This window comes from Caretta caretta, chromosome 2 (assembly GCF_965140235.1).
Source record: "Caretta caretta isolate rCarCar2 chromosome 2, rCarCar1.hap1, whole genome shotgun sequence".
In the NCBI taxonomy this organism is placed as follows: Eukaryota; Metazoa; Chordata; order Testudines; family Cheloniidae; genus Caretta; species Caretta caretta.
Window position 1 is genome coordinate 92235115 of NC_134207.1, and position 26208 is coordinate 92261322.

At 42.1% G+C, this 26208-nt stretch overlaps 1 protein-coding gene across 1 annotated transcript in view; it reads left to right on the forward strand.

Moving 5' to 3' along the window:
* The window catches only part of CEP192 (centrosomal protein 192), a 215417-nt gene that overhangs the window by 174754 nt on the left and 14455 nt on the right, over positions 1–26208 (forward strand). Inside the window, exons 49-53 of the mRNA XM_075124731.1 lie at positions 7348–7453; positions 14162–14363; positions 17210–17289; positions 17947–18042; positions 21158–21277. Coding sequence (XP_074980832.1) covers positions 7348–7453; positions 14162–14363; positions 17210–17289; positions 17947–18042; positions 21158–21277 — 604 coding nt within the window. The remainder of the gene's footprint in view (positions 1–7347; positions 7454–14161; positions 14364–17209; positions 17290–17946; positions 18043–21157; positions 21278–26208) is intronic.

A 26208-nucleotide genomic window follows, 5' to 3' on the forward strand; every position in this document is an offset into this window, starting at 1 on the left:
GTGTAAAAAGCCTCTCATGAAGGATCTTATCACTGGGTAGGATTGGGAAAGAAGGGTGCCTACTCATTAATGAGGCCATTCTGGACCCAGCTAGAACCACTTGGCAAATCCCAGCATTGATATTACCTACCTACAAGCGGATGGATAAAAAATATTATGTCCCAGCATGGGAGAGTGTGATCATCTTCTGCCACCTTCCACCCAACTCCATCATGATGGATGCTGTTAATTCCTGCGGCTGACAACACCAGATGAGGTCCACCCCTTACAACAGGGACTAGAAGTGTTTGGACCTTTTCAGGAGGAAGGCGTACTCCTCGGCCATCCTTCAGTTTCAAATTGCCAACTACCAAGCCCTGATGACTAAATACGGCTACATAAACCATTAGAAACCGAGCAATTTTATTGAGAAGTCACCTGAATCACATTGCGACCAATTCAAGGCCATTGTTCAGGAGGGACAGTTAGTAGCAAAACAACGCTACAGTCTGCCCTTGACACAGCAGCCAGGTCCATCTCCGGCGGTGGTGATGCGACATGCATCATGGTTCCATCTCTTGGGCTTCATGAAGGAGGTACAGTCAACCATCAAAGGCATAACCTTTGAAAGCACTAATCTCTTTGTGGAAAAGACTGATGCCTCTCTTCACACACTGAAAGATTCTCAAGCCACTCTCCGTTCTCTTGGCATCTATATGCTGGGACAAAAGAGGAAGTTTAGTCCACAGCCCCAGCACAAACCATGCACCTCCCATTATCTGGCTCAATGCTAATATGACCCACAGGGGAAGAAGAAAAAATTTTTGAGGTGTAAACAATCTGGCCTGCAACCTTCCTCATCCCAGTCATCCACATCCAAGCACTAATTTTGATGTGTTGGTTGAGACATTGATAGACCACTCCCCCCCGTTTGCTACAACCGACCACTGCCATCCACCCATTTGGCCTCCAGCCAGTAGAATTCTATGGCAGAATTCCACAGCACCTGGGAAAGCATAACATTGGACCAATGGGTCCTAGCGATCACTCGCAATGGGTACTGTATCCATTTTGCCTCCCTGTCACCTCCATAACACCTTTCCCATCCCTCTTCAAGGACCCTTATCATAAAAGTTTACTATGGCAAGAGGTAGGTAGTCTCCTCCAGTTAAGGAGCTATAGAACCAGTACCTCAACATCTATAGTGCAAAGGATTCTATTCGCTATTTCCTAATACCCAAGAGGAAGGGAGGTTGGAGACCCATACTAGACCTCAGAGCTCTCAAGTTTGTCAAAGCTCAAAAATTCAAGATGGTCACTAGCAATGATCGTTCCAGCATTGGAATAGGGAGACTGGTTTTCAACCTTCAAGACACATACTTTCATGTTTCAGTCCAACCAACTCTCAGACGATTTCTCAGATTCTCTCTGGGACAAGACAACTACCAGTACTCCCCTTGGGGCTATCATTGGCCCCTAGAGTATTTTCAAGGTTCTTTCAGTAGTGGGGGCACACTTATGCTCCCAAGGGATCATGATTTACCCTTACCTGGATGATTACCTCCTTAGAGCCTGGTCTCTCCAGGAGACTCACCGAGTCATCAAAGCTGCAAGATGCTTGTTTACAGACCTGGACTTACAGATCAATGACCAAAAATGAACCCTCATTCCAGTGCAACACTTGGAATTCATAGGAGCCGACCTCGACTCATTACAGGCCAGAGCTCTCCTACCTCATCACAGATTTCTCTCCAGGGCCACACTTGGAGACCATTCGAAGTAGCCTGCAAATATCAACGAGACAGTGCCTCCAACTCTTGGGGCATATGGCAGCAACCACAACAATAATACCACATGCCAGGCTTCACATTTGATGCCTCCAGATGTGGTTCAGCTCAGTTTGTAGACCAAAGAGGGACAGACTAGACAAACCCCTGTTACAACCCACCAGAATCAAGAACTCCTTAGACTGGTGGAAAGACCCAGCCACCATTTGCAAGGGGATCCCCTTCTCCCAAACCCCCCTGTCGTTGTTTCTCTGATAGGGTGGAGTGCACATCTAAACAACCTCAAGACACAAGACAAGTGGTCACCCACAGGCATCTCTTCACACCAATCTCCTCAAACTAAGGGCATCAGGAATGCCTCGCCCACTTCCTCACACTGACCAAAGGATCGCACACAAAAGTCCTAACAGACAATGTAGCCTGTATGTACTACATAAATCAACAAGGGGGAGTCAGGTTGCCCCTCCCTCGGTGAGGAGGTGATGAGACTATGGAACTGTTGTATCTCCCATGACATTACACTGTCAGCAGCCTAGCCCCCGAGCACACAAAATTCAATAGCAGACAGTCTCAGTTGCAAATTCCCACACGACCATGAGTGGGAGCTAGAACCAATAGTACTACACTATCTATTCAGGTGATAGGGGATGCTGAACACAGACCTGTTTGCCACTTACCTGAACAAGAAATGTCCACACTACTGTTCCAGAGCAGAGATAGGACAACACTGCCTGGGCGATGCTCTCATCTCCACTGGGACAGAAACCTTCTCTGTCTTTCCTCCATTTCCCCTACTGTTGAAGTCCTGCTGAAAATAAGGAGATGGAGCATGTCATATACCCTTACCTGTCACAGCTCGCGATATGCCTGCCAATCTCTCCCAGCCACTCCGTACCTCTTCTTGCAGAACAAATGATGTCCTCTTCATCCCAACCTGAGGATTCTCTGCCTCAAAGCATTGTTTCTTCTTAATTTCCAACATCTAGAAAGCTCCTGTTTGAAGGAGGCACAAGAGGGGTTACTACACAGTAGAAAGTCCTCAACACAACACTAACCTGCAGAAATGGTCCAGGTTTTGGATTTGGTGTACTTCCCAACAAATCTCCCCGACTTCTGCAACTCTTCCACATATCTTAAATTATGCAGTGACCCTAAAAAGACTGGGGCTCTCTCAGAGTCCACCTAGCAGCTATAGCAGCCTTCCACCAACCAGTAGAGGGATACTCAGTACTGTCACACCCAACTTCTAAAAGGTTCCTCGAGAATATAGTAAACCTTTTCCCACAACCTTGAGTGCCTTCTCCCACTTGAGACCTAAACGTGGTACAGTAACTCCTCACTTAAAGTCATCCCGGTTAACGTTGTTACGTTGCTGAATTGTTAGGGAACATGCTCATTTAAAGTTGCACAGTGCTCCCTTATAACGTTGTTTGGCAGCCGCCTGCTTTGTCCACTGCTTGCAGGAAGAGCAGCCCATTGGAGCTAGATGGTGGGGGCTTGGAATCAGGGTGGACCGGCAGCCCGTCTATCAGCTTCCTGCTCCCCTAAGTTCCGTGTGCAGCAGCCACCCAGCAGGCTATTAATTGTTGGCAGTTCAGCTGTCCCTCCCCTCACTGCCATGTGCTGCTCCTTCCCTCTGCCTTGGAGCTTCTCCCAGGAGCATTCTGCTTGCTGTGCATGGGGAGGAAGAGAGGGGCAGGAGGACACCCTGACATTATCCCTCAACTTATGCCATTTCCATAGAGCAGGGGGGGACATGACAGGGCTCAGGAGAGAGAGAGCGTGCTGGCAGCAGGGACTGTCTCAACTGGCTGATCTACTTAAAAAGGCACTGCACTTAGAGTGGAGTCAGCGTACTTAAAGGGGCAATGAACATCTCTCTCTCACACACACAGGGTGTGTGTCTCTGTCTGCCATTCTGTCTCCTCTCCCTCCATTTGTGCTGCCTCATAGAGTGTGAGGCTACATTAACAATGTGTTAACCCTTGAGGGCTCAGCTGTTCTAGTTCATCATTTAACAGTAAGGAATTCCCTGGGAAATATTCCACCCTCTGCCTTCACCACCTCAACCAAGCTTCACAACCATCATTGCTGTGTACAGTATTAAATTGTTTAAAATGTATAGTTAGTGTGTGTGTGTGTATATATATATATAAAACCTTGTCCCAAAATATAATTCTTTTGTCTGGTGAGAAAAATTTCCCGGGAACCTAAACCCCACTGTTTACATTAATTCTTAGTCACATTTTTCAGGAACATAACTACAACATTAAGCAAGGAGTTACTGTATTGAAAAGACTGACTTGGCCTCCCTTCAAACCCATGGCCACATGTTTATTTACATACATCTCAGTGAAAATGGCCTTCCTGATAGCAATCACCTTGGCAAGGAGAATAGAAGAAATACAGCTCCGATGGCACATTCCCTCCTACACTCCACTATTCTTTTGGGACAAGGTTACACTCAGACCACATCCAAAATTCATCCCTAAGGTAACCTCCCCATTCCACATGAACCCATTGATCACCTTCCAATCTTCTACCCAAAGCCGTACTGTGACAACAGGGAGGCTATATTACACACACACTAGATGTCAGGAGAGCCCTAGCCTTTTACCTGGATAGAAGAAGGCTTTCCTGAAGTCACCTAAGCTTTTCCTTTTTGTTGTAGCAAGATCTAAGGGTTCAGCAACATCACCCCAGAAGCTCTCCAAATGGGTCTCAAACTGCATTAGACAATGTTATCAGGTTCACAACATGACCCCTCCAGATAGTATTTGCACGCACTCCACAAGGTCTATCTCCTGATATGTCGCCGCCTTAGAAATCTGTTGAGCAGTGACATGGGCATCAGTCCACATCTTTGCAGAACAGTGTGCGATCACCCAGGATTCTGCCTCCAATACCATCTTTGGCTCCACAGTACTGTCATCTGTAACTGACCTGACTCCCAAGTCCCAGCCCTCCGGTGAGCATACTGTTCAGGAGTCGCCTACTGTGGAGAGCCCATAGGGATACTACTCAAAGAAGTTACTCACCTTGCGCAATAGCCATAGTTCTTCGAGATGTGTCCTCCTATAGGTGCTCCACAACCCACATTCCTCCCCTCTATTTCAGAGTTCTTGTCAACGGCTCTGAGATAGAGAAGAAATTGAGGGGGGTTAGCCTGCATGCGCTGACTAGCCTTGTGGCAGGGCAGAAGGAGAGGCAGCACATGTGTGGGCCTAGCAGACGCTGCTACAGAAGTTCTTCAATCAGCAGCGCAGGGACGCAAGCACTCCTACAGTGGCGCAACCACAGGGGACACCTCTCTAAGAACCATTGTTACTGCATAAGGTGAATAACTTCTTCACCTTAGAGAGATTAAAAGATACAGATAGTAGAAAATAATATACTGGTGTTAGTGGGAGGCAACCAGAGGGTAGACAGTGTGTACATGGAAGAAATTAGGGAAAAGATGAATTTGGGACTTTCAGCAATAGGCTGGAGAGGGTGTGTTTGAGGTGGGCTTGATGTGACAAGAATGGGAAAAGAATCGCCAGCACCAAAAGCATGGGAGGACGCGGACTGCAAGAAAGGATGTGGAAGACTGAGGATATGATGGAAAGGCTCTGTCAAGACAAGTTTGAAAAGAAAAGGACTGGAACCCATGCCATCAACTGGGAGTGACAAAGAATCATGGGCACCTTCAACTTCCTGTAAACAAGGTGAAGTACCTTTGAATTGAAGTTTCTCACATAAAAAGATCAAATTGTGGCAGACTTTAGTTTTAACTTTCAGACTCACATGGCTGATTTGTTTCTATATTATATTCTTCAAACATGAAACACTGCTAGAGCATCCCAAAATTAATTTCTGTGGGTTGGGTTTGGGGTTGTCCCAAAATGAACCATTCTGCCAGTTTTTTTCTTAGTTCCATTTTTATCTCAACAAAGGCTTGCTCTACAAACTAGATGTCAAAGATCATAGATCCAAACTGGTTACAGACTTTAGACTGTCCACTCAGCTATTAGCTTAATACCAACAAAATCTGTCTTCAAGACAGATTGTATTTCTCTTTGTTTGTATTCTGGCAGGGGAGGTCATACATCTCATACATCTCATGCAGGATATTTGTAAAACAGCCACAAGTAATTCTCCACATTCATTAATCAAGCATTTTGGCATTTGCCTTGGGTCTTGTGTTCTAGGTGTGTGAGATATTTCTGTATTACAAAATGTGATCAATTTCTTCAGCATCTAGGGAGGAAGGAAGACCAGCCATTCAGGCTCATCCATTTAATTTTGTTCTGCTGCATTGACATGGCTTGAAATTGTCTGCTGTTTCATTCTCCTGGGAGTCAGCCACCAAATGCGGGGCGGTGCCTACTTACAAATGTCTCCTGAACACTTAAGATATGTGAGACTGCCTCCAAAGTCCTCCTTGAGACACTCTAGATAGATTTCCATAAGTCCAAATCAAGACCAGCCTGGAGTGCTTCAAAGGGTAAACTCTAAAAGTAATGGCCTGATTTCACCATGGCTACTGAGTCCCAAGATTCTGTCAGCACTGCAAGCATTGGAGCAAATCCAGAATTCCCTGTGTAATTTCATCTCCAAAATGCCTGATACACTCATGCTCAAAGTAGAAAGGTTCCTCAGATTTCAGATGCACTTGAAGCCTCAGCACTTTGTCAGTAGTACAGAGTTCTGGAGCATCTGATGAGGTGGAGTCTTCCAAAGAAGAGGTCAAGACTCAAAAGAATTGAAAAAGCAAGCACTTCTGACATATCGGTGCTCCTAACTTACTGCAGCTTTGTAACAAGATCTTTTTAATTCCAGTGTACTCCCTTTGTAACCTCTCTATGCATGTTCATAGTATAGAAAGTTAAATCGGAGTATCCGTGTGCTCTCTGATTTAGCCCAACTTTGTGTTGTTCTGAGGCCATGAAGTCCTCAATAGACTTTATATAGAGTATAAAGGTATAGATTTTCAAGGTATCTGGCCCTGCATTAGGATTGGTGGGAACCCTCCGTGCAATTGGAATGCTTTTATTTTCACCATAATCAGTGGCAACTGCAAGGAAAAGAAGAGGAAAGCTGGCTTTTATGTTGACTGGTTTAAAGGGTGCCTTAAATATTCCTTACCCCGGTCACTTTGCCCCAACAGTACAAACTAGAGCCCACAAGTCCTTAAGTCCTATTTTCAATGAGTATGACAAAACTATCTTTTCTAGGGATTCTGGAGAAAGCAGGAAGCTGGCTATATGTTCCAAAGCAGAAAGGGACAACTTTTACAACCATTGGCACTTACATTTAAGTGGAGTATACATATATGCAGTTATCAAGGTTTTGAAACATACAGAGACCATAAATTGCAGTAATACATAGGATGTAAATTTAGTACTAGGAATTATGTTTACCCACTGCATTAAGATCTAGAACTTTAAAGTCCTATATCTAACGTTCGCTCTTACTTAGATAGCGTTCAGTGATTTTTATATGTCATGAGTTATGATGTGCAAAGAGAATTAACGGTATAGATTTTCAGTTTTGTATGTAGATACTATAGTTTTTACTGGCTTTTTTATCCTTTGTTTAGGACCAGTATCTTAATTCTTGTGAGTCCTAATCCGTCACTTGCCACAAAGCCTTCAGTATTTCCTTGGAGTGGTCTAATTTATATACATTGTGACAATGGACAAAAGGTAAAAGTGGTTTTCTTAAAGATTCCATGAAGTCTTAAGATAATTGTTGGTTACCATATTGCTAAAAGTCAGTTTAATTTTGGGACACTAATTCATTACTTTACCATTCCACTAAACTTACTTTTCCCATGAAAGTCTGTTCTATAAGCCTGTAAAGATAATTTTAAAACCCTTTGGGGATAAAACTATTCAAGTAGGAGTTCATTGAAATGTAAAAATAGGTTACTCATACTTAATGGGGAATATTTCATTTCATTGAATAGGTTAAAGCTATTGTTTTGGGATCCAAAGGTTCTCGGTTTGATAGGGGTTGTCAGTCTTTGAAGAAGAATGGTGGGCTCCTAAAATGGACTGAGTTATATCTAAAATTGCCACACACCTGTTAAGCACTTACACTTTTCTGTACTTTAATTTAGTATCTCAGTGAGTAGGAGACCTATAGTAGTTTGTTGCTAGACAAAGGTGGTGAGCACTTGCTTGTTTGGGGCCTGATTCAGCAAAACATATCTAGCTTTCTGAAGCCTGCAGAGCTGTAAAAAGCAATAGACTAGGTGTGTGGCAAGGAATATACAAACACCAGTCTTTTCTCGTCTACCTGCTTCTGTCCAAACATGTTTTTTTCTGGCAATATCTGTTTTGAATTAAGGCATTTAAATGCAGAAATATTACTAAGGGAACAAAGTTTGCATTCCACTGATTTGTTAGTCTGTAAGGTGCCACAAGTACTCCTTTTCTTTTTGCGGATACAGACTAACACGGCTGCTACTCTGAAACCTACCACTGATTTAGTGTATTTAAAAGGTGCAAGGTCTCTTGTGAATCTCAGTCAAAGATACTGACATCAGTCAGTACTACACCATTGAATTGGTTTGAGAGATTCCTGGAATATTTTATATAAATATGAAACAACACAAGAGAACTTCATGCGCTAATATTAATTAGGGAAGGCAAAAGTCCCTTGCATTATCCAGTTTATCCTCCTGCCAAATATAGGATGGTTCCCTGTGTGGTGGTCTTTCTAGTGTTCTCCCAACTTGTTTAACAGTACCAAGTGATGGGGGTTATGCTTCCTGTGGGAAGGTATTCCGCAATAGGAGTTCACTGTTTAATGTTTACAATGTGGAGTTTGGTGTACAACAGATATGAACTCAAACCATTTAAAATTCTGATTGTAACGTTACAATTTAATAAATCCGATCAATGACAATATTTCCATAGAAATATCTTGTATATGCTAATTAAAACTCTATCACTCATAAAATGAACCAGTCTCTTCAGGTATTACCACCTTTAGCTAACAAAAGTAATCAGATTTTGGATGTTTCTAAAAGCTTTGTCATGAGCTAGGGCCAGCTGATCACTAATGCCAAAACAATTTTTTTTATATACTTCCAAAAACAATTCATGGGTGCCCATCAAGTGCTTTGGCACTAAACTAAAATACACAACAGAAAGAGTTAAAGTACTTCCTCAGGAAGTCACTTCTCTAAGAAATCATATACTAATTGAATTGAATTGACAACCTGTACCTCAGATTCTGAATAAAAGTTTGTGAAATAAAGATTTGACTACATTCTCAGTGCCCAATATAATGTAGGACCTTTTATAATGTATTTGTCCAAAGAGGCAAGGTAAAGTTACTAAGATTAAACTAGTGCAGTGCTGTCTCCTTAAAATCTGCAGACACACCGCTGACTGTAGCGTTTCTACAAGCTGCAAGAGAGCTTTGTCAGATTTCACTGCTGTCTTTCAAATCCCTGTGGTCAGCAGTAAAACTTGAAAGAATCAGTTAAATTTCATCATGCTACATCATGGGAAAGCTAGAAGGAACAGCAGAGACAGCTACTGGAACTGTTTGTTGCAGAAGGAGACTGAAAAATGAAGGCTGTGGAAAGAGTAGTAGCAGAAACTTCACCTTGCAGCAGCCCGTGGGCTCTGCAAAGGAAAACAGAATAATGTTGTTCTCCCTTCCAGCTGCCAGAGATGGCTAGCTAGGCAGAGCTTCAGATTCTTCCCCTACTAGCTGGAAACTGCTAGGAATTGTAGCAGCTGAAGGTGGGTTGGGTGTTGGCTTCTTGCTTTGGGCACTGCCTCTCAATGGCGGGGTACCCCATCTTTCATAGCTCTCTGTAGAGCTATGTCCTCCAGCTATTCAGTATCTAGCAAAATTTCCAAATCAGTATTTTGGGTCCCTGGCTGAGGATGGGCAAGAGAAAAGTACAGTTTAGAGACATTTTGGGAGGAGAAGAAAGGTCGTCAATGGGGTAAGATGAGGAAGTGGGTACCACAGAAATCAGCTCAAGATCTGCTATACTCTCCTATCTTCACCTCAGTTTTTTCTACAGTGAAGTTATAACAGAAACAATGGATGTAGCAAATAGGGTTTGCCCGTTCAACTTACTTTAACTATATGGAAATTTGTTAATTTGCTTAAACACTATTTTGTGGCGTTTGACCTGCCAAACATGATTAAGCAAATAAATAATAGATTAATACTTGTGGAATTCAAATATAGTTTATGAATACTTTGTTATTTGACCAGCACTTACTACTATAGTGGGCCCATTTGAAGTTCATTCCAATTTTAGAGGTATTACCATTTCCAGCTACATTCCCCATTTTAAGTGTAGAGAAATATCACTAATCAGTAGAACCTCTAACCAGACTATACTTAAAGAATATTCAGAAGGCTGCATTGTTTGTTTGTTTTTAAAAAAAAAAAAAAAAAACTACTATTGGTTAGAGGAAGGGGCACAGTCTCTTTGAAGTGGCATCATGTCACCAGTATTTTTCATCTTGCCTGCTAAGCTTAGTTCTCAGGCTAGTAGGTTTGGGGTAAATGCTTCCATCCTTGTTTGCGAAACATTCAGTTTACAATGCATACACCATTTTAAACTTTAAAAATGAGACCACATATCTTCAGAATTGTTTCTGGGCATCTGAAAGTGTTTCTGTCTCAAGTAAAAGGGTCCTTGTTACTTTTAGGGGAGGAAGAATATAATCTGGTAAACTATGTAGGGAGCCACCTGATTGAAAATACTAGTATTTTGACACTGTAGTGGAATCATTTGTTTTCTAATATAAACCTTTTCTACAGTCAAAAAACAAATACACATTAGAATTATCTTTCCTTCAAACTATTTTTCTTTAATGATTTACTTAGAGAAGATTTTTGAAACCAAGGATAAAGGATAGGATGGCGTATTCACTGACATGGGAAATACAAAATCAAATTAACCAGATTAAAAAAAGTGTAGCAGTGTCATCTCTAGAGAGAGAGAGGAAGAATGTGACTAAAAAGCTTTCCAAATTTATATTATTCTGCTCTTGTGACCGTGCTCACTCAAGAATTTTCAGTTGAGAGTTGACAATTTTAGTCCCTACATTAGTAGAAGAAACATAATGATTCTGTGAGTGCTTGCATATGTCCATTACACAGTAGGTGTAGGTGTGTGTGTCTCATACATCAAAGTAGGAGAGTTTTCCCTAATGATACCCATAGACTCTTTGTCTCCTCTTGCTCTGTATCGAGTGAATAAAGGGTGGAGTCATTGCGCCCCGACTTCGGTTCCTTCTTACTGCTTTTGGTCTGTAGTCAGGGTTCTGGGCTTACAGGTTGTTTAAAAGCTAAGTATCTTTCCTAATGGTTTCCTGGTCCTTCGGACATATATTTTAATTTTCTTAGAAATCTCATTTTTGTTTTGCTTAGTTTAGGCTCAGTTGGGCCTCTGGGCCTTGCTGGGTACCAGCTGACTTAGTCATAGTCCCTCAGCTTTAAATCTCATTCTGTTGCTGGAAACCCAGGCCATCAGTAACATTCATTCATGCTTTCTAAAATATTGGTGCAGGGCGCATTTGAGACAGGTGTTCCATCTGCAGAAGCATTAAAACCAGAAGAAAAAAACAGACAAATTACTTCAGTGTCTCTCATGGGGGCTGCCTTAAGACTTGCGTCTGAGCCCCCTCGTTGTTTAGAAGGGGCTTTGAAGACTTTTTCCCAAAGCACTCCCCCTACTTTGTCTACCACGAGAGGTAGAAGCTCACCATTGCTGGGTCTTTCTGAGAGACCCAGGGCTTCAGAGCAGTCTCACTCTGAAGAGGAAGTCAGAATCAGGTTAGTCAATGTCTCAAAGAATGCAATCCTCTGAAACCCACTCCAGTATCTATGCTAAAGTGCATCCTTCCGGCCGCTCCCCAGTGCGGGCTTATATGGTCTCTCCTGACCCTGAACCATTAACTCCAGTGCCCTCTCAAGGGGCCATCAAGTCTGGCTCTTGCTGCAGCTGAGGCACTGGATTGTTCTTTACTGATCTTAGCAAAACCACTACAGTTCTCAATACTGTGGTTAGAACCAATGCTGTGGTTAGAAATCTGTATCTCTCAGTGCTCAGTGGCAGTCCAGGATGTCCTGCTTAATAGCAGGAAGCCCTTTACAAAGGCTGCTTGCATGAGTAAGTGGAAACAGTTCTCTTTCTAGGCAGCTTCCTGGAATCTGTCATCTTCCCTACATTGATTTAAGACATTTTAGTCTCTCTCTCTCTCTCTCTCACACATCAATCAATTTATTCTATCCTTCAGCTCTCTTAAAGTTCCTTTGGCCACAATTTCAGCATTTCATCCTAAAATCAGTGGTAAAACTGAGTTCACCAATCCTGTCATGGCCAGATTACTTAACAGTCTAGAAAGATCAGAGGTGGGCAAACTACTGTCCGGCTGGCCCCGGCCCCTCCCTTGCTGTTCCCCCTCCCCCTGTAACCTCAGCTGACTGTGCCGCCAGCGCAATGCTCCAGGCAGCGGGGCTACGAGCTCCTGGGGTTGCACAGCTGCAGAGCCTGGCCTGACCCGCTGCTCTGTGCTGCGCGGTGGCATGGCTGGTTCCAGCCGGGTAGCGCGGCTGTAGCGCCACCATCCACCAGTGCTCCAGGCAGCGTGGTAAGGGGGCAGGGAGTGGGGGGGGTTGGATAGAGGGCAGGGGAGTTTGGGGGGAGTGGTCAGGGGGCAGGGGAGTGGACAGGGGTCAGGGCAGTCAGAGGGTGGGGAACAGGGGTGTTGAATGGGGGCAGAGGTCCAGGGGAGGCAGTCAGGAAGGAGGGGGGGTTGGATGGGGTAGCCGGGGGGCAGTCAGGGGACAGGGAGAAGGGGTGGTTGGATGGGGCAGGAGTCCTGGGGGGGCAGTCAAGAATGAGAGGAGGGGTAGTCAGGGCAGTCAGGCTACAGGGAGTGGGGGGGTGGGGGGCGTCAGGGAACAGGGGGGGTTGGATGGGGCAGGTGTCCCAGGGGGTGGGTATCGGGGCGAGAAGCGGGGGCTGGGCCACGCCTGGTGAGGCACAGCCTCCCCTAACGGGCCCTCCATACAATTTCCAGAACCTGATGCGGCCCTCAGGCCAAAAAGTTTGCCCTCCCCGAGATAGATTATACCCTCCTGTTTGTGGCCCAGTGCCCATTTGAGACTTCACATTTAGTGTTGTCTGTTCTTATGAGTTCCCCATTTCAAACCCTTAGCATCTCTTTTTGTTTCTGCATCTTTCACTGAAGTAGGCTTTCTGGTGGTCATCGCTTCAGCCAGGAGAGAGAGGGAATTGCAGGCACTTGTCACGGATCCCCAGTACTGTTTTTTATATGGACAAAGTTCAGCTCAGACCTCATCCAAAATTTCTGTCAAAGGTGGTTTCAGATTTCCACCTTAATCTCTATGCTTACCTGTTTTTTTCCTTTCAAAGCCACATCTTCACAAGGATGAAGAAAAGCTGCACACCCTAAATGTGCATTGAGCTTTTGTCATTTTACCTGGACAGAACAAACCTTTCAGGGTCTACACCTAGTTGTTTGTTTCCTATGCAGAACACATGAAGGGACATCCAGTTACGATTCAGACTCTCAAAATGGATTACCAGTTGCATCTTTTTTACGTTGCAATGGACAGGATGCTACCTGAAAAGTTGATGGCACGCACTACCAGGACATATGCAGCCTTGGCAGCATTAGTGGTACATGTCCCTATTATGGATATTTGGAGACTAGTGATGTCGTCTTCTGTCCACACATTTATTGGTCACTGTGGTCTTAGGACTGCATCAGGAGGTGACACAAAGGTGGGAAAAGCAGTCTTGAAGTCCTTCCAATGAGCCTCTGAGACCCAGCACGTTTGATAAGAGCTTCGTAATCACCTACAATGTAATGGATATAACCAAGCACTCAAAGAAGAAAAGTTTACTCACCTTCTCATAACTTCAAAATGTGTTGCATATGTCCATTACATGACCCACTCTCCTTCCCCAACACACTGGAGTCTACCTTCGGTTTTCGGTGCTAAGAAACTGAAGGGTGGGGTATGATAACATCACCCTTTATAACCTGGACATGGAGCACAAGGAGACAAGATAGGACAAAGCCACCCTGACAGATAGTGCGAGGGAATACTCGCTGTTGATGCATGAGACGCATGCACAACTGCAGAGTAATGGACATGTGCAATATATATCTCTAAGAACAACAGTTCTGAGAAGGTGAGTAACCATTTTTTCTATTTGTTAAAGTCATTGATACATGGTTACTGCTTTTGTACCATTGAGACATGGTTTTGAGACGAAGGGCATGAGCAGAGCCTGTTGTTGGGATGTGTGTGGCTCAAAGTAAATAAGAACTAGCCATTTGGATTGACTTGTAATATAACATTGTTCTTTTTTTTACCCCAAAATTGTGCAAAAGTTCATTAAAGTTCAGATTCGAGAAGACATTGCCCAGGATGTATCTTCAACCGGCTCAATATCTAAAAAACTTGATGTCCTTATGCCAGCATCTGAGTCTGTCATTCATATGATAAAACCACTTCCAAAGCTACCTTCAACAAACGTTGAAATAAAGAACAGAACTATTATTTTTCCTGAAACAGGATTTGGTGAAAGCTCAGGTAATATCAATTATTCATAAAATTACCACTTCCACTAGCGTCAAATGTTCAGCCTTTAAGTTTGCTACATTGCAAGAATGAAAATAACTTATTTATCATTTTTATTCCTTTAGTTACTAGTATGACTAGTCAAACCCACTCTTTTGATGTAATTTCATGTAATGACAGTTTTGTCAGCAGAGCTCTTAATTTTTTTGAACACAATATAGCCACATAAATTTCTGATAGATTGTGTACAAACACCCCAATGTTGAGAAGTTTTGTAGATAATGTTTCTCTAAGAGGGCATTTGTGATAAATGAAGGGATGGGAGGGGGATAGCTCCCTTTTATGGACGCCCAGCCAGCAATTAGCTATAAAATTCCTCTAAGTACCTGTTCTCTACTTGCTTTACCTGTAAAGGGTTAACAAGCCCACAGGTAAAAGGAAAGGAGTGGGCACCTGACCAAAAGAGCCAGTGGGTTCCCTTTGTCTGTGTGTTGTGGTTCTCTGGGGAAGAGCGGAACAGGGCAACAGTTATGCTGTGAGAAGCTTTAAGCCAGGTATGAAAAACCATCAGATCATACCTAGAGATTGCTTATCTGAAACTCCAGATATGTAAGTAAATTAGGGAATGTCTAGGAAGATGGGATTAGGTTTATTTCTTATTGGCTTGTGGACTCCTCTATGGTAACCCCAAATGCTTTTTGTTTTGCTTGTAACCTTTGAGCTGGACCTCAAGAAGGTTATTCTTGATGTTTAATTTTTGTAAGTGGGTTTTTTAAATCTAGCAAAAGCCTAAATTCCAGATGTATTTTTTTCTTTTATTTTTTAATAAAATTTACTATTTTTAAGAACAGGATTGGATTTTTGGTATTCTAAGAGGTTTGTGCATATGTTGTTTAATTAGCTGGTGGCAACAGCTGATTTCCTCTTTCTTTCTCAGCTCTTCCCTGGAGTGGGACACGGGGGGTGAAAGGGCTTGAGGGTACCCCACAGGGAGGAATTCCCAAATGTGCCTTCCTGGGTCCCAATGGTGTCTTTTGGGGTTTGTTGTTTTTTTGTTTTGTTTTTTTTGTTTTTGTTTTTGTTTTGTTTTTTTTTGCACTTGGGTGGTGGCAGCATCTACCCATCCAAGGTCAGAGAGAAACTGTGACCATGGGAGTTTAATATCAGCCTGGAGTGGCCAGTATTAATTTTTAGAATCCTTGTGGGCCCCCACCTTCTGCACTTGAAGTACCAGAGTGGGGAATCAGCCTTGACAATATTGTTGGTAATAAAGTAGATCTGTGAACCCTCAGTCCATTTCTGTAAGTCCAAGAATGCTCAAAACTACTGTATTAAATTGCCTCACCATAGGTATCTACTGAATTTTCATCAGTATCAGCCATTTGTTACAGCTAATAGATCAGGAGTTACATAGTGATGCATTAGCTTTATAGTTTACTGAATCATAATATTCCAAGAATTTTTTAGGCTTATTTGATCAATTCATTTTTTCCTATTATATTATTTTGAGGGAAAGCTATGTTGTTTGTGAAACTGAGATGGGTGTTCTCTTCCCATTCCTCCCCCTGTAATGTCTGCCTAGTTTAATATAAGCAGTTTAACTCCTTAAAGTGCTACCTGACGCAGAAGTGATTTTGAAGGTATTGTTATGAGTAATAGGTTTATTTGCCTGGGAAAGGTTCATGATATTTCAAGGTATGAAATGTGTTCCAAGATGTAACTTTGACCCGTCAGCTCCTGAGAATACCATCAGGTGATTATTCTTGACCTACTTCAGGTCAAAGCTAATGTTATTGTTTAATGGTCCACATTGAGTTTTCCCCATGTTTGGCATTAGGGCTGTGTTGGAGACTTGGATACAGGTTTCACTCAGATAGCCCCAAAGTGAAGCTTCAGCAGTCACTATGTGCAGTGAGCATCAATAGTTAAAATGCCAGTGCTGGAAGTTTTGATTCTGTTTTTCCCATGGTCTGGATTTACTAGAAAAGGCATCAGATGTCCAGGAGAAAATGGTAGGGTCAGACCTGACAAAGATATAGAGAATGAGTTTGTAGTATTTATCACCAACTATGGCGGTGTCGTACCTTGGACAGTCAAATGCCATTGTTTGGGAAGGGGTCAGAAGTGCTTCTCTACTTGTGGGTTTTTTGGATCAGCTTATCCAGTAATATGTGGAGACATCTGCCCAGGTCTCAGTGCACTGAGTTTGGATTGTCTACATCTTGGTGAGCTGGTAAACCTAGCTGCCATTCACCATGCTGAGTTCTGTCTATAGCTACAGGTTTTCTAGCACAAACTAGCCACTGACTTACCTAGCATCAGCCAAGTCTTGCATCAGCCAAGGTGCAAAGTCTGTAGATGCCAGATCTTCTTCATCTGATGAGCTAGATGCTTGAGTTGTCCCTTGCCAATGATTTATACTCTGAAGATGGAGCTCATTAATTTACCATGAGAGGGTAGCTTGTACCATTCAGATTCAATTGAGAAACGCTAGGGATGTCAAGGACAACTTTAGTTTGAGGCTTTAGGTCTTGTAGATGTGTCCATATGATCCTTCATTAGATGATGAAGAATAATAGGCTTAAATCCACATTCCAGGTTAAACACAGCAGGCTGTTCAACCCCCAAGAATTTTGTAATAGAGGTTGATAAAATGTACAAAGCGGAATCGAGCAAAGCACGTTATTTGGCACTGAGATGTGAAGATTGTTCATGAGTTGTTACTACTCTTGTCAACAACACAAATATTTACTCTTCATCACTCTTTATTTAAAGATATAAAGACTCAAAAAGAGTTATAAAAACACATATACTAAATTTCTCACTTCATATTTACTAATCTGAGGCTTTTCTTTTAGAAAACTACCTAGAGATTGAAAATCATGGGAATGAAGATGTGAAGTGGCACTTATCATCTTTTGCCCCACCATATGTCAAGGTGAGTAAACATTTGTATTGGAAATAGTGTGTGTGTGTGTGAGATTTTCAACAGGCGCATTTTTAAAGGAGGTGATACCTATTAACTTACTCTTCAGATAATATTTCTCCTAGCTTAAAAAATCTCTGTGTTAGGAAATATTTGTACTTGGGTAGCTAGATGACTTATTCATTGCTGTTCTTCTCTAGTTCAGTGGTCCCCAAACTCTGTGTGTGGTTAGTGGACAAGAAGTTGACCATGGGACACTACTGGATTTGTAGAGAGCTGGATGGTCACATGATGTTGACTCTCATAGTCTCCCGCAGCTAGATTGCATTAAGAAATCAAACATGTTATTTTCCTAATATTTTCTATGGTCAATTGCTGTGGATGTGAGGGATAACATTTGATTGCCAGTGCGTGGGGGCTAGACCCATGCAATCATGAACTGGAGAGAAGGTGGTCCATGAGGCAATCTTAGATGTGACCCACACTATGAAAATACTTGAGAACCCCTACTTCTAGCTAATGACCACTTTTTCTATTATAAGTCATTAGACCATGATAGTTTTGTAAATATTTATAGAATGTTCTTCATTTGCTTGGATGCTTCTAGAACACTTTTTATGAAGCAGATTATTATATTTGATTTATGAAAACTTAATTACCCATTTGTAGGGCGTAGATGAAAGTGGAGATGTTTACAGGGCTACCTACACAGCTTTCAGATGTTCCCGTGTGTCTGGTACACTTGGAGCTCACGGAAAAGAAAAAGTAAGCTTTTTTTAGTGTTATGATGAATTTAAGCAGATGAATGCTGTCTTAACTGTAATGTAACTACTTACATGAAGCATACACACTCTATGAAACATGACCTCTTTTCAGCTGGACTTCTTCAAAGTTGGAAATAGTTTAAACTGGTCTAAAAATCTATTTAAATGGTAATGATAAAACACTGGCCATCCAAAATACGGCCAGATGTACTTCATTTTCAGATGTATGAGAAAGGTCATTAGCATCCACTCATCAATATGTCTCTTCATGTAAACTCAATTGACAATACTCGAAAAATCCCTACAATACATACATTATATTTTGCATCTATGAAGCTATTTTCTTAGGAGAGCAAATTTTTTTAACACTTTTTGAAGATGAAACATGTATAAGGACAGGTTTCAGAGTAACAGCCGTGTTAGTCTGTATTCGCAAAAAGAAAAGGAGTACTTGTGGCACCTTAGAGACTAACCAATTTATTTGAGCATGAGCTTTCGTGAGCTACAGCTCACTTCATCCGATGAAGTGAGCTGTAGCTCACGAAAGCTCATGTATAAGGAATCACTGAATATTTGTAAATTTTTTTTTTAGCTTTAGACCTACTCATCAGTTGTAGTTTGTGGAGCTTTTTGAATAACATGTGTGCAGTGATGCAGTTTTATAAAGCCTATGCTAAAAATTATTTTGATCTTTAAGTGTTGCAACTGTTAATATAATGGAATAGAGCAGTGGTTTTCAACCAGGGGTCCGGGACCCCCTTGGGGGGGCTGTGAGCAGGTTGCAGGGGGTCTGCCGTGCATGAAGCCCCGTTGCGCAGGACTACAACCTGGGGCCCCAAGCCACCACCCGGGGCTAAAGTCGAAGCCTGAGCAATTTAACTTCGCCCCTGTGTGGAATGGGGCACTGAGCAGTTGCCCTGCTTACTACCCCCTAACACCAATCCTAGCTTTTCTATGCAGAAAAACAGTTGTGGCACAGCTGGGCCATGGAGTTTTTATAGCATATTGTGGTGGCCTCAGAAAGAAAAAGGTTGAGAACGCTTCAAAGAAAGAATGCTTTCAGGCTTCCCGATGATAGAAGCTATTGCAAATGTATGTGGTGAACTTAAAAGAATATATGCTTTGTACTGCTGGAAAGCTTATTGCTAGTCTGCTAGCGCTGAAAGCTAACATTTCAGGGGAATACCATTCTAAATGCAGAAGTTTCACCAGTTCAGCCTGAGCTTCATTTTAAATAGACTTCATAAAACTCATGCAGAAGACTGTGTGGATGCTTGCTTCAGTTAAAACCAGACTTATTTTGGTTTTACTTAAGTTAAATTGACTTGTGCACCAGTTTAACAAATTCGCGTTAAAATGATTGTCAAACTAGTTCACTTTTGACCTTGTCTTCACACAAACTTCCACCGATTTAGTTAAACCAAAATGAATGTCTACACAGTTGTTTACAGTTTAAGTGTCTTATTTTGGTTCAGCTTTAACTTGTTTGACTTAAGCTAAACTAAAACAAGTTACACTTACAGTGCACTAGGAACTTCTAGTTCTCAGTAGCCGAGTCTATGCAGTCCGTTAGTATTTGCAGGCTAGTGCATTTTACCTTCATAGCCCAGTTTGCTGTGTACACAAGTCCTTAGACTACGAGTACTCATACAGGGGTTTGCACCAGGTTAACTAAGTCTGTTTTAAATTAATGCTTTAGTTAAACTGATGCACTCTTCCACAGAGACTAGCCCTTTCTCATGTAGACAAGGTCTAAGGCTGTTCAAATGAAGTTGACTCGTACCCAATTCATTGTAATGCAGATTTAAATTACCTCTAACAAGTGTAGCACATTCACTCACAAGCAAGTTTGGAATTTAGGGAAGCTGAGCCAGTGTAACTTGGTGTGACAGGGTGCCTGGGTGCAACCTGGACTGCTGAGCCCTCTGTCCCACCAACCTGGGGTATCCTTCTCACACTGTGATGCTGTGGCAAGCCGCAAATCTCTGATAGGTACTGCACTTACGCACAGATGTCCACGGGTAGGGACACTACCCAACTGAGTTACATGAATGCTTTCCCAGCCTTACATGAGCCATCAATAGCTCCAGCCAATTTTCTCCAGCTCCCCAGTACTATACCATCTTGCACTGGTCAGAAGCCTGGCCAGTTCAAATTCATTACCCACTCTGCCCTTCCCTTGATGTGGTGAGGACACACACTAGCCTTTGTAAACTGAGCTGTGATTTCCCAAGTACTTCAACCAAAACACACTGTTTTAGGTAAAATATAAAACAGATTAACTACAGAAAGCTAGATTTTAAGTGATTATAAGTAGCAGGCATAGAGATCAGAGTTTGTAACTTAAGGAACAAAAATAAATTCACAGTTTAAATTCTATAAACTATACAGGATTTGAATCAATAAATGTCTCACCTTGGCAGATGGTACAAACAGGTCACAGATCCTCAATACACAGACTGCGATTCTCTCAGCCTGGGACCACCCTCCGCCAGTTCCAAGTCTTTGTCCTCCAGATGTGTTTCCAGGTTTTGAGTTGTGGCAGGGAGTGACTCTAAGTGATGATGTCACTTTCCCTCTTTTTATAGTTTCTTCCAGGTTGCTGGAAAGATCTTTGCTGTGAGGTGGGTAGTCTTCCCTCATTGGTCAAGCAGTCTCCATTGTCTGTGTTGTCTCTGAGATAGTGGATTCTTTCCTTGATGGGTGTTGATGAGCCATTAACTGCTGTCTGGCTACTCCATTGTTGTACGTGAAAGGCTAGTTGTGGATGTTCCCAACCTCAAAACATATTTCAGTCACACACACATAGCAAGACTTCATAATTTCACATACAGTGATAGGACATACAATCCAACAGGATAATAATCTTCAACAGATCAAGACTTTTAAAATGATACAAGGCATACTTCGTCGGAAACATATCATTACATGACGACGGTAAGTATGGAAGTTCCAGGGTGCTGCTTTGAGGTACAGTGTGTCACACTTAGTTTGTGAATTTAAACTGATATAGTTAAACCAGTACAAAATACTGCAATTTTTTCATGTAGACAAGGTTGTAGTGGTATATAAACATCTAAGTAAACTTTCACTAACACTTTACCCTACCCTGGTAGGTTGCTATCATCTTTTTACCTAGGGATAGAGGAGACTATGCTCAATTTTGGGACCTTGAGTGTCACCCACTTGCAGAACCTCACATGAAACATAAACTAAGATTTCAACTTTCTGGAGTGGTAAGTATCTGAACACCATAAGCTAATGTTCAGTATTTGTCCACATCACTTGCTAAAGTGGGATAAAATATATACATATATATCACACTTCAAGACTGTGCTATTTGTCCAAAACATATTATTAAGCACATAATTAAATTTTAGAGTAAATCTTTAATTGCAGGTAGTCTCAATTAAAGATTTTCATAATCGTTATTTTAAAAAGATATTACACACTTCTTGATCAACATAGCAATTTGAAGGTTTATATAACCAAAATGTTACCTTACCCTAACTCTAGCATCTTATTTTGCATTTACTGTTTTGAAGGGAATTATGAAATACTTATCCCTTCTGGTAACTACCTGTTTAGTGACAGATTTACCTCTTTTGTGGGGCTTTAAATCCATGGACTTGTATTAAATCAGTCATAACTCCTGCAAAATAAGATTGTCTTAAAAAAAAAAAGTAATGATACGCGTAAAAAATTGCATTAATTCAATATTATGGTTAATATTTAAAGATTCTAAGATCAGGAAAATGTGCGGCAGTCTAGTGCGCTATACATTCACACCCCAGTATGCGCCACCTTTTGTGCATGCATACTTTGTTGTCTGTGATAATCCCCATAACATTAAGCAAAATGACAACACAGATTCTTAAATTTTCCAACTACAGTATTATAGCTGTGGAAGAAAAGTAGGGGTATGTGCTAAATGCATCGCATGGTCAGATCATAAACATAATTTGATGTTTCATAATTTTCTGTTAATCCCACTCTAGCATTGGTGCTCTGTTCTTGTTAGCCTTGGAAACATAACAAAGCAGTAAAATATTTAGGGGCACTTGCCAGTTGACCCGTGGATCCAAATATTCTAACTCTGATTTACATAAAGGTCCAATCCTTCCGTCAAATTTAAGTTCTTATCCACTTACCCATGAAGTGAGTCATGGACTAGTTCATCTGTCAGCATTTTTTTGACACATTTGGTTTACTTAATTTAACTTGGTGAAAAAAATGTATTTAAATTATTTAAATTTTAGACCTCTTTGATCTGTTTCCAGTATGAATGGTATGGAGAGGGTCAGGATTTAAGAGATGTACAGTCTGTGACCATAAGCTTTAGATTCAACTGTATGTATAGAGATTTAATCATTTCTCTGAACCAGTAGCGTCTGGATCTGAGGGTCACCTATCTGACTCCAACTACAGGGCAAGCCTTTTATATTGGAGGCTGCTTTGTTCTTCTGTGAGAAAACGGAGAATCATCAGCTCAGTGTCTTTCTGGAACCGAATATTTCTCTGAGCAATAGACTCAATTCTCTGGTAGTGTAAGGTGTAAGTTACAGCTATTGCTCAATTCGAATATGCCGGGATTCGGGCAGTGTGAGATCGGGAAGCTGCAAACAGCATTCTTATGGCCTGTCCATCCCCCAGTTTGAGCTCATTCTACTGCATCCAATTGGACTTTGGGTAGGGTGGAGGATCCTACCTGTGGGTTCAGTTGCAAAGGAGAAGGGTGTAGCCAGAGAACAGCTTGATACTTTAAAACGTGCCATGTATATATAAAAAAAATATGTAGCATTGGCTGTTGTACTTAAAAGGTTCTATGCTTTGGACCTTTTCTAGGACATGTAAACAAAGTTTTGGGACCTTCCTTTTAAGGGACAGGACTGCTTCAGTGCTAAGATACCTTTCCTAGAAAAAGTTATGGCAATGCAAACCAAGTCAGCAATCTGGATTTCTCCTAGCTTATGTTAAAAGGTGGACCCATTAATTCCAGAGAAATGCAGTTCAGCCTAATACTGCTTTGTGCTGAAAAGATATTCAGACTCAGTCACCATAAATAATTAAGTGCCATAGACTTTTCCCTGAAGTACTCATGGACTCCTGAAGCACTTGCATGAGAGGAAAGTGATCAAGAACAGCCAGCATGGATTCACCAAGGGAAGGTCATGCCTGACTAATCTAATCGCCTTTTATGATGAGATTACTGGTTCTGTGGATGAAGGGAAAGTAGTGGATGTATTGTTTCTTGACTTTAGCAAAGCTTTTGACACGGTCTCCCACAGTATTCTTGTCAGCAAGTTAAGGAAGTATGGGCTGGATGAATGCACTACAAGGTGGGTAGAAAGCTGTCTAGATTGTTGGGCTCAACGGGTAGTAATCAATGGCTCCATGTCTAGTTGGCAGCCGGTATCAAGTGGAGTACCCCAAGGGTCGGTCCTGGGGCCGGTTTTGTTCAATATCTTCATAAATGATCTGGAGGATGGTGTGGATTGCACTCTCAGCAAATTTGCGGATGATACTAAACTGGGAGGAGTGGTAGATACGCTGGAGGGGAGGGATAGGATACAGAAAGACCTAGACAAATGGGAGGATTGGGCCAAAAGAAATCTGATGAGGTTCAATAAGGATAAGTGCAGGGTCCTGCACTTAGGACGGAAGAACCCAATGCACAGCTACAGACTAGGGACCGAATGGCTAGGCAGCAGTTCTGCGGAAAAGGACCTAGGGGTGACAGTGGACGAGAAGCTGGATATGAGTCAGCAGTGTGCCCTTGTTGCCAAGAAGGCCAATGGCATTTTGGGATGTATAAGTAGGGGCATAGCGAGCAGATCGAGGGACGTGATCGTTCCCCTCTATTCGACATTGGTGAGGCCTCATCTGGAGTACTGTGTCCAGTTTTGGGCCCCACACTTCAAGAAGGATGTGGATAAATTGGAGAGAGTCCAGCGAAGGGCAACAAAAATGATTAGGGGACTGGAACACATGAGTTATGAGGAGAGGCTGAGGGAGCTGGGATTGTTTAGCCTGCAGAAGAGAAGAATGAGGGGGGATTTGATAGCTGCTTTCAACTACCTGAAAGGGGGTTCCAAAGAGGATGGCTCTAGACTGTTCTCAATTGTAGCAGATGACAGAACGAGGAGTAATGGTCTCAAGTTGCAGTGGGGGAGGTTTAGATTGGATATTAGGAAAAACTTTTTCACTAAGAGGGTGGTGAAACACTGGAATGCGTTACCTAGGGAGGTGGTAGAATCTCCTTCCTTAGAGGTTTTTAAGGTCAGGCTTGACAAAGCCCTGGCTGGGATGATTTAACTGGGAATTGGTCCTGCTTTGAGCAGGGGGTTGGACTAGATGACCTTCTGGGGTCCCTTCCAACCCTGATATTCTATGATTCTATGACTGATTCAGAGCTCTCAACCTTCAAGATATCCTATATCCATATCTCCAAAAGGAAATCGTGTGAGTGTAGAAACAAGTTGGGCGCGTATCTTTATCAATGCAAGGACTTGATGCGTAATTTAACTGGATCTCATGGATTTTAACTACTGTGCAGCTACCACAGCCAGTGTTCATTGTCTGGGGCTAGTATCTGTACTTGGTACATTTGTTCATAAAGGCCCCTAATTTGTTCATTAGGATCTTTCATGTTTTCTATTCCCTTCTGAAATATCTGTGTCTCAAGTGGACAAATTAAACTTCATTTTTCAGGCTATATGAGCTGACTTTAGTAGGGTGTAACTTTAGGCTCAAAGGGTAGTTCAGCTTTTCTTCAAGATAAATCTGCATTTACAAATTTATATCATGATTGTCATACATCACCAAGAAAATCCAGTTAAGAATTGTTTTAGAATACCGTGATGGTGTATATACGTACCACTGTTTCTTGTGCTAGGCATAAGACAAGCACAGTGTCACTGGTAAGCAGTTATTGTCCAGTTGTTCATTCTAAATATACTAGCTCTTCCCCAAGTAGTTTGGGAAACATTGATGCAATGGCTGATTCCATCCATCATTTGAAGAATTCCTTTATAAGGTGCCCCTGCCCCCAAACTTCTGTGATATAAAGATGCCATTACAGAAAAATAAACACGTCTAGTTCAAAGCTTGTAGAAATCAAGAAAAGCCAAATTCCATAAAAGTGATCTAGATCCTTGAGCAATTCCTTCAACTCTCAGAACGTTATTAGTGGTCAATAAAGCTGTTAGCCTTTATGAGCAACATAGCAGCCATGTATTATTACTGCTTATAAAGCAGTAAGGTGGGGCTTGTTCCCCTCAGTTTTGAAAGCAATCTACCTCAGGGAAATAGTGTATTCACAACCAGATCTTTCCATTAACTCTCCACCTCGCTCGGAAAGAACATTCTTAGCAGAAAACATGAGGTGTGTCAAGACCACTTTGAAAAGATCTATGAAAGAGCTTAAAGTAGAATGGCTGTTTAATCAAATAGGGTCATTAGCCGTACATCTGTTTGCACCACGGTCAACACAATTTCTGCTTCAGCTATTGAAGATCTTCCTTTTCTAGCAGATGTCTTTTTAATTAGGAAGAGAAGGCAAATGCAAGGTCATATCTAGGAAAATAGAACACAGGTCACTTTTAAGATGAGGACTGTATCCTGAAATACAGTGACTCTGAAAAGGGCTTAGGGGCTATGGTAGATATACAGCTAAATGTGAGTTCACAGCACAGTGCAATGACCAAGAGGGCTAAAGCGATCCTTGGATATATGAAGGGGGGAATAAAAGGTGGAAGTACAGAGTACATCTCTGCATAGGGCATTAGTGGGACCATTACGGAAATAGTGTTCAGTTTAGATATCAGCACCTCAAAAACGTTGAAAAAACATATATAAATGTAAACCTACCCAAATGTATACCCATTCTTGGACAACATCCCAATCAGAGCCAGCGCCGCTTCCAGCAGCTCTCATTGGCCTGGAGCAGCGAACCGTGGCCAGTGGGAGCCGCGATCGGCCAAACCTGCGGACGCAGCAGGTAAACAAACCAGCCGGCCCGCCAGGGGCTTTCCCTGCACAAGCGGCGGAACAAGTTTGGGAACCACTGTTCTAGAACAAACATTATATGTATACCTTTATTTAGATGCCAGGCCATAAATGTACATTATGGTTTTAGAAATTAAAAGACATGGTCCTTGCCCCAAAC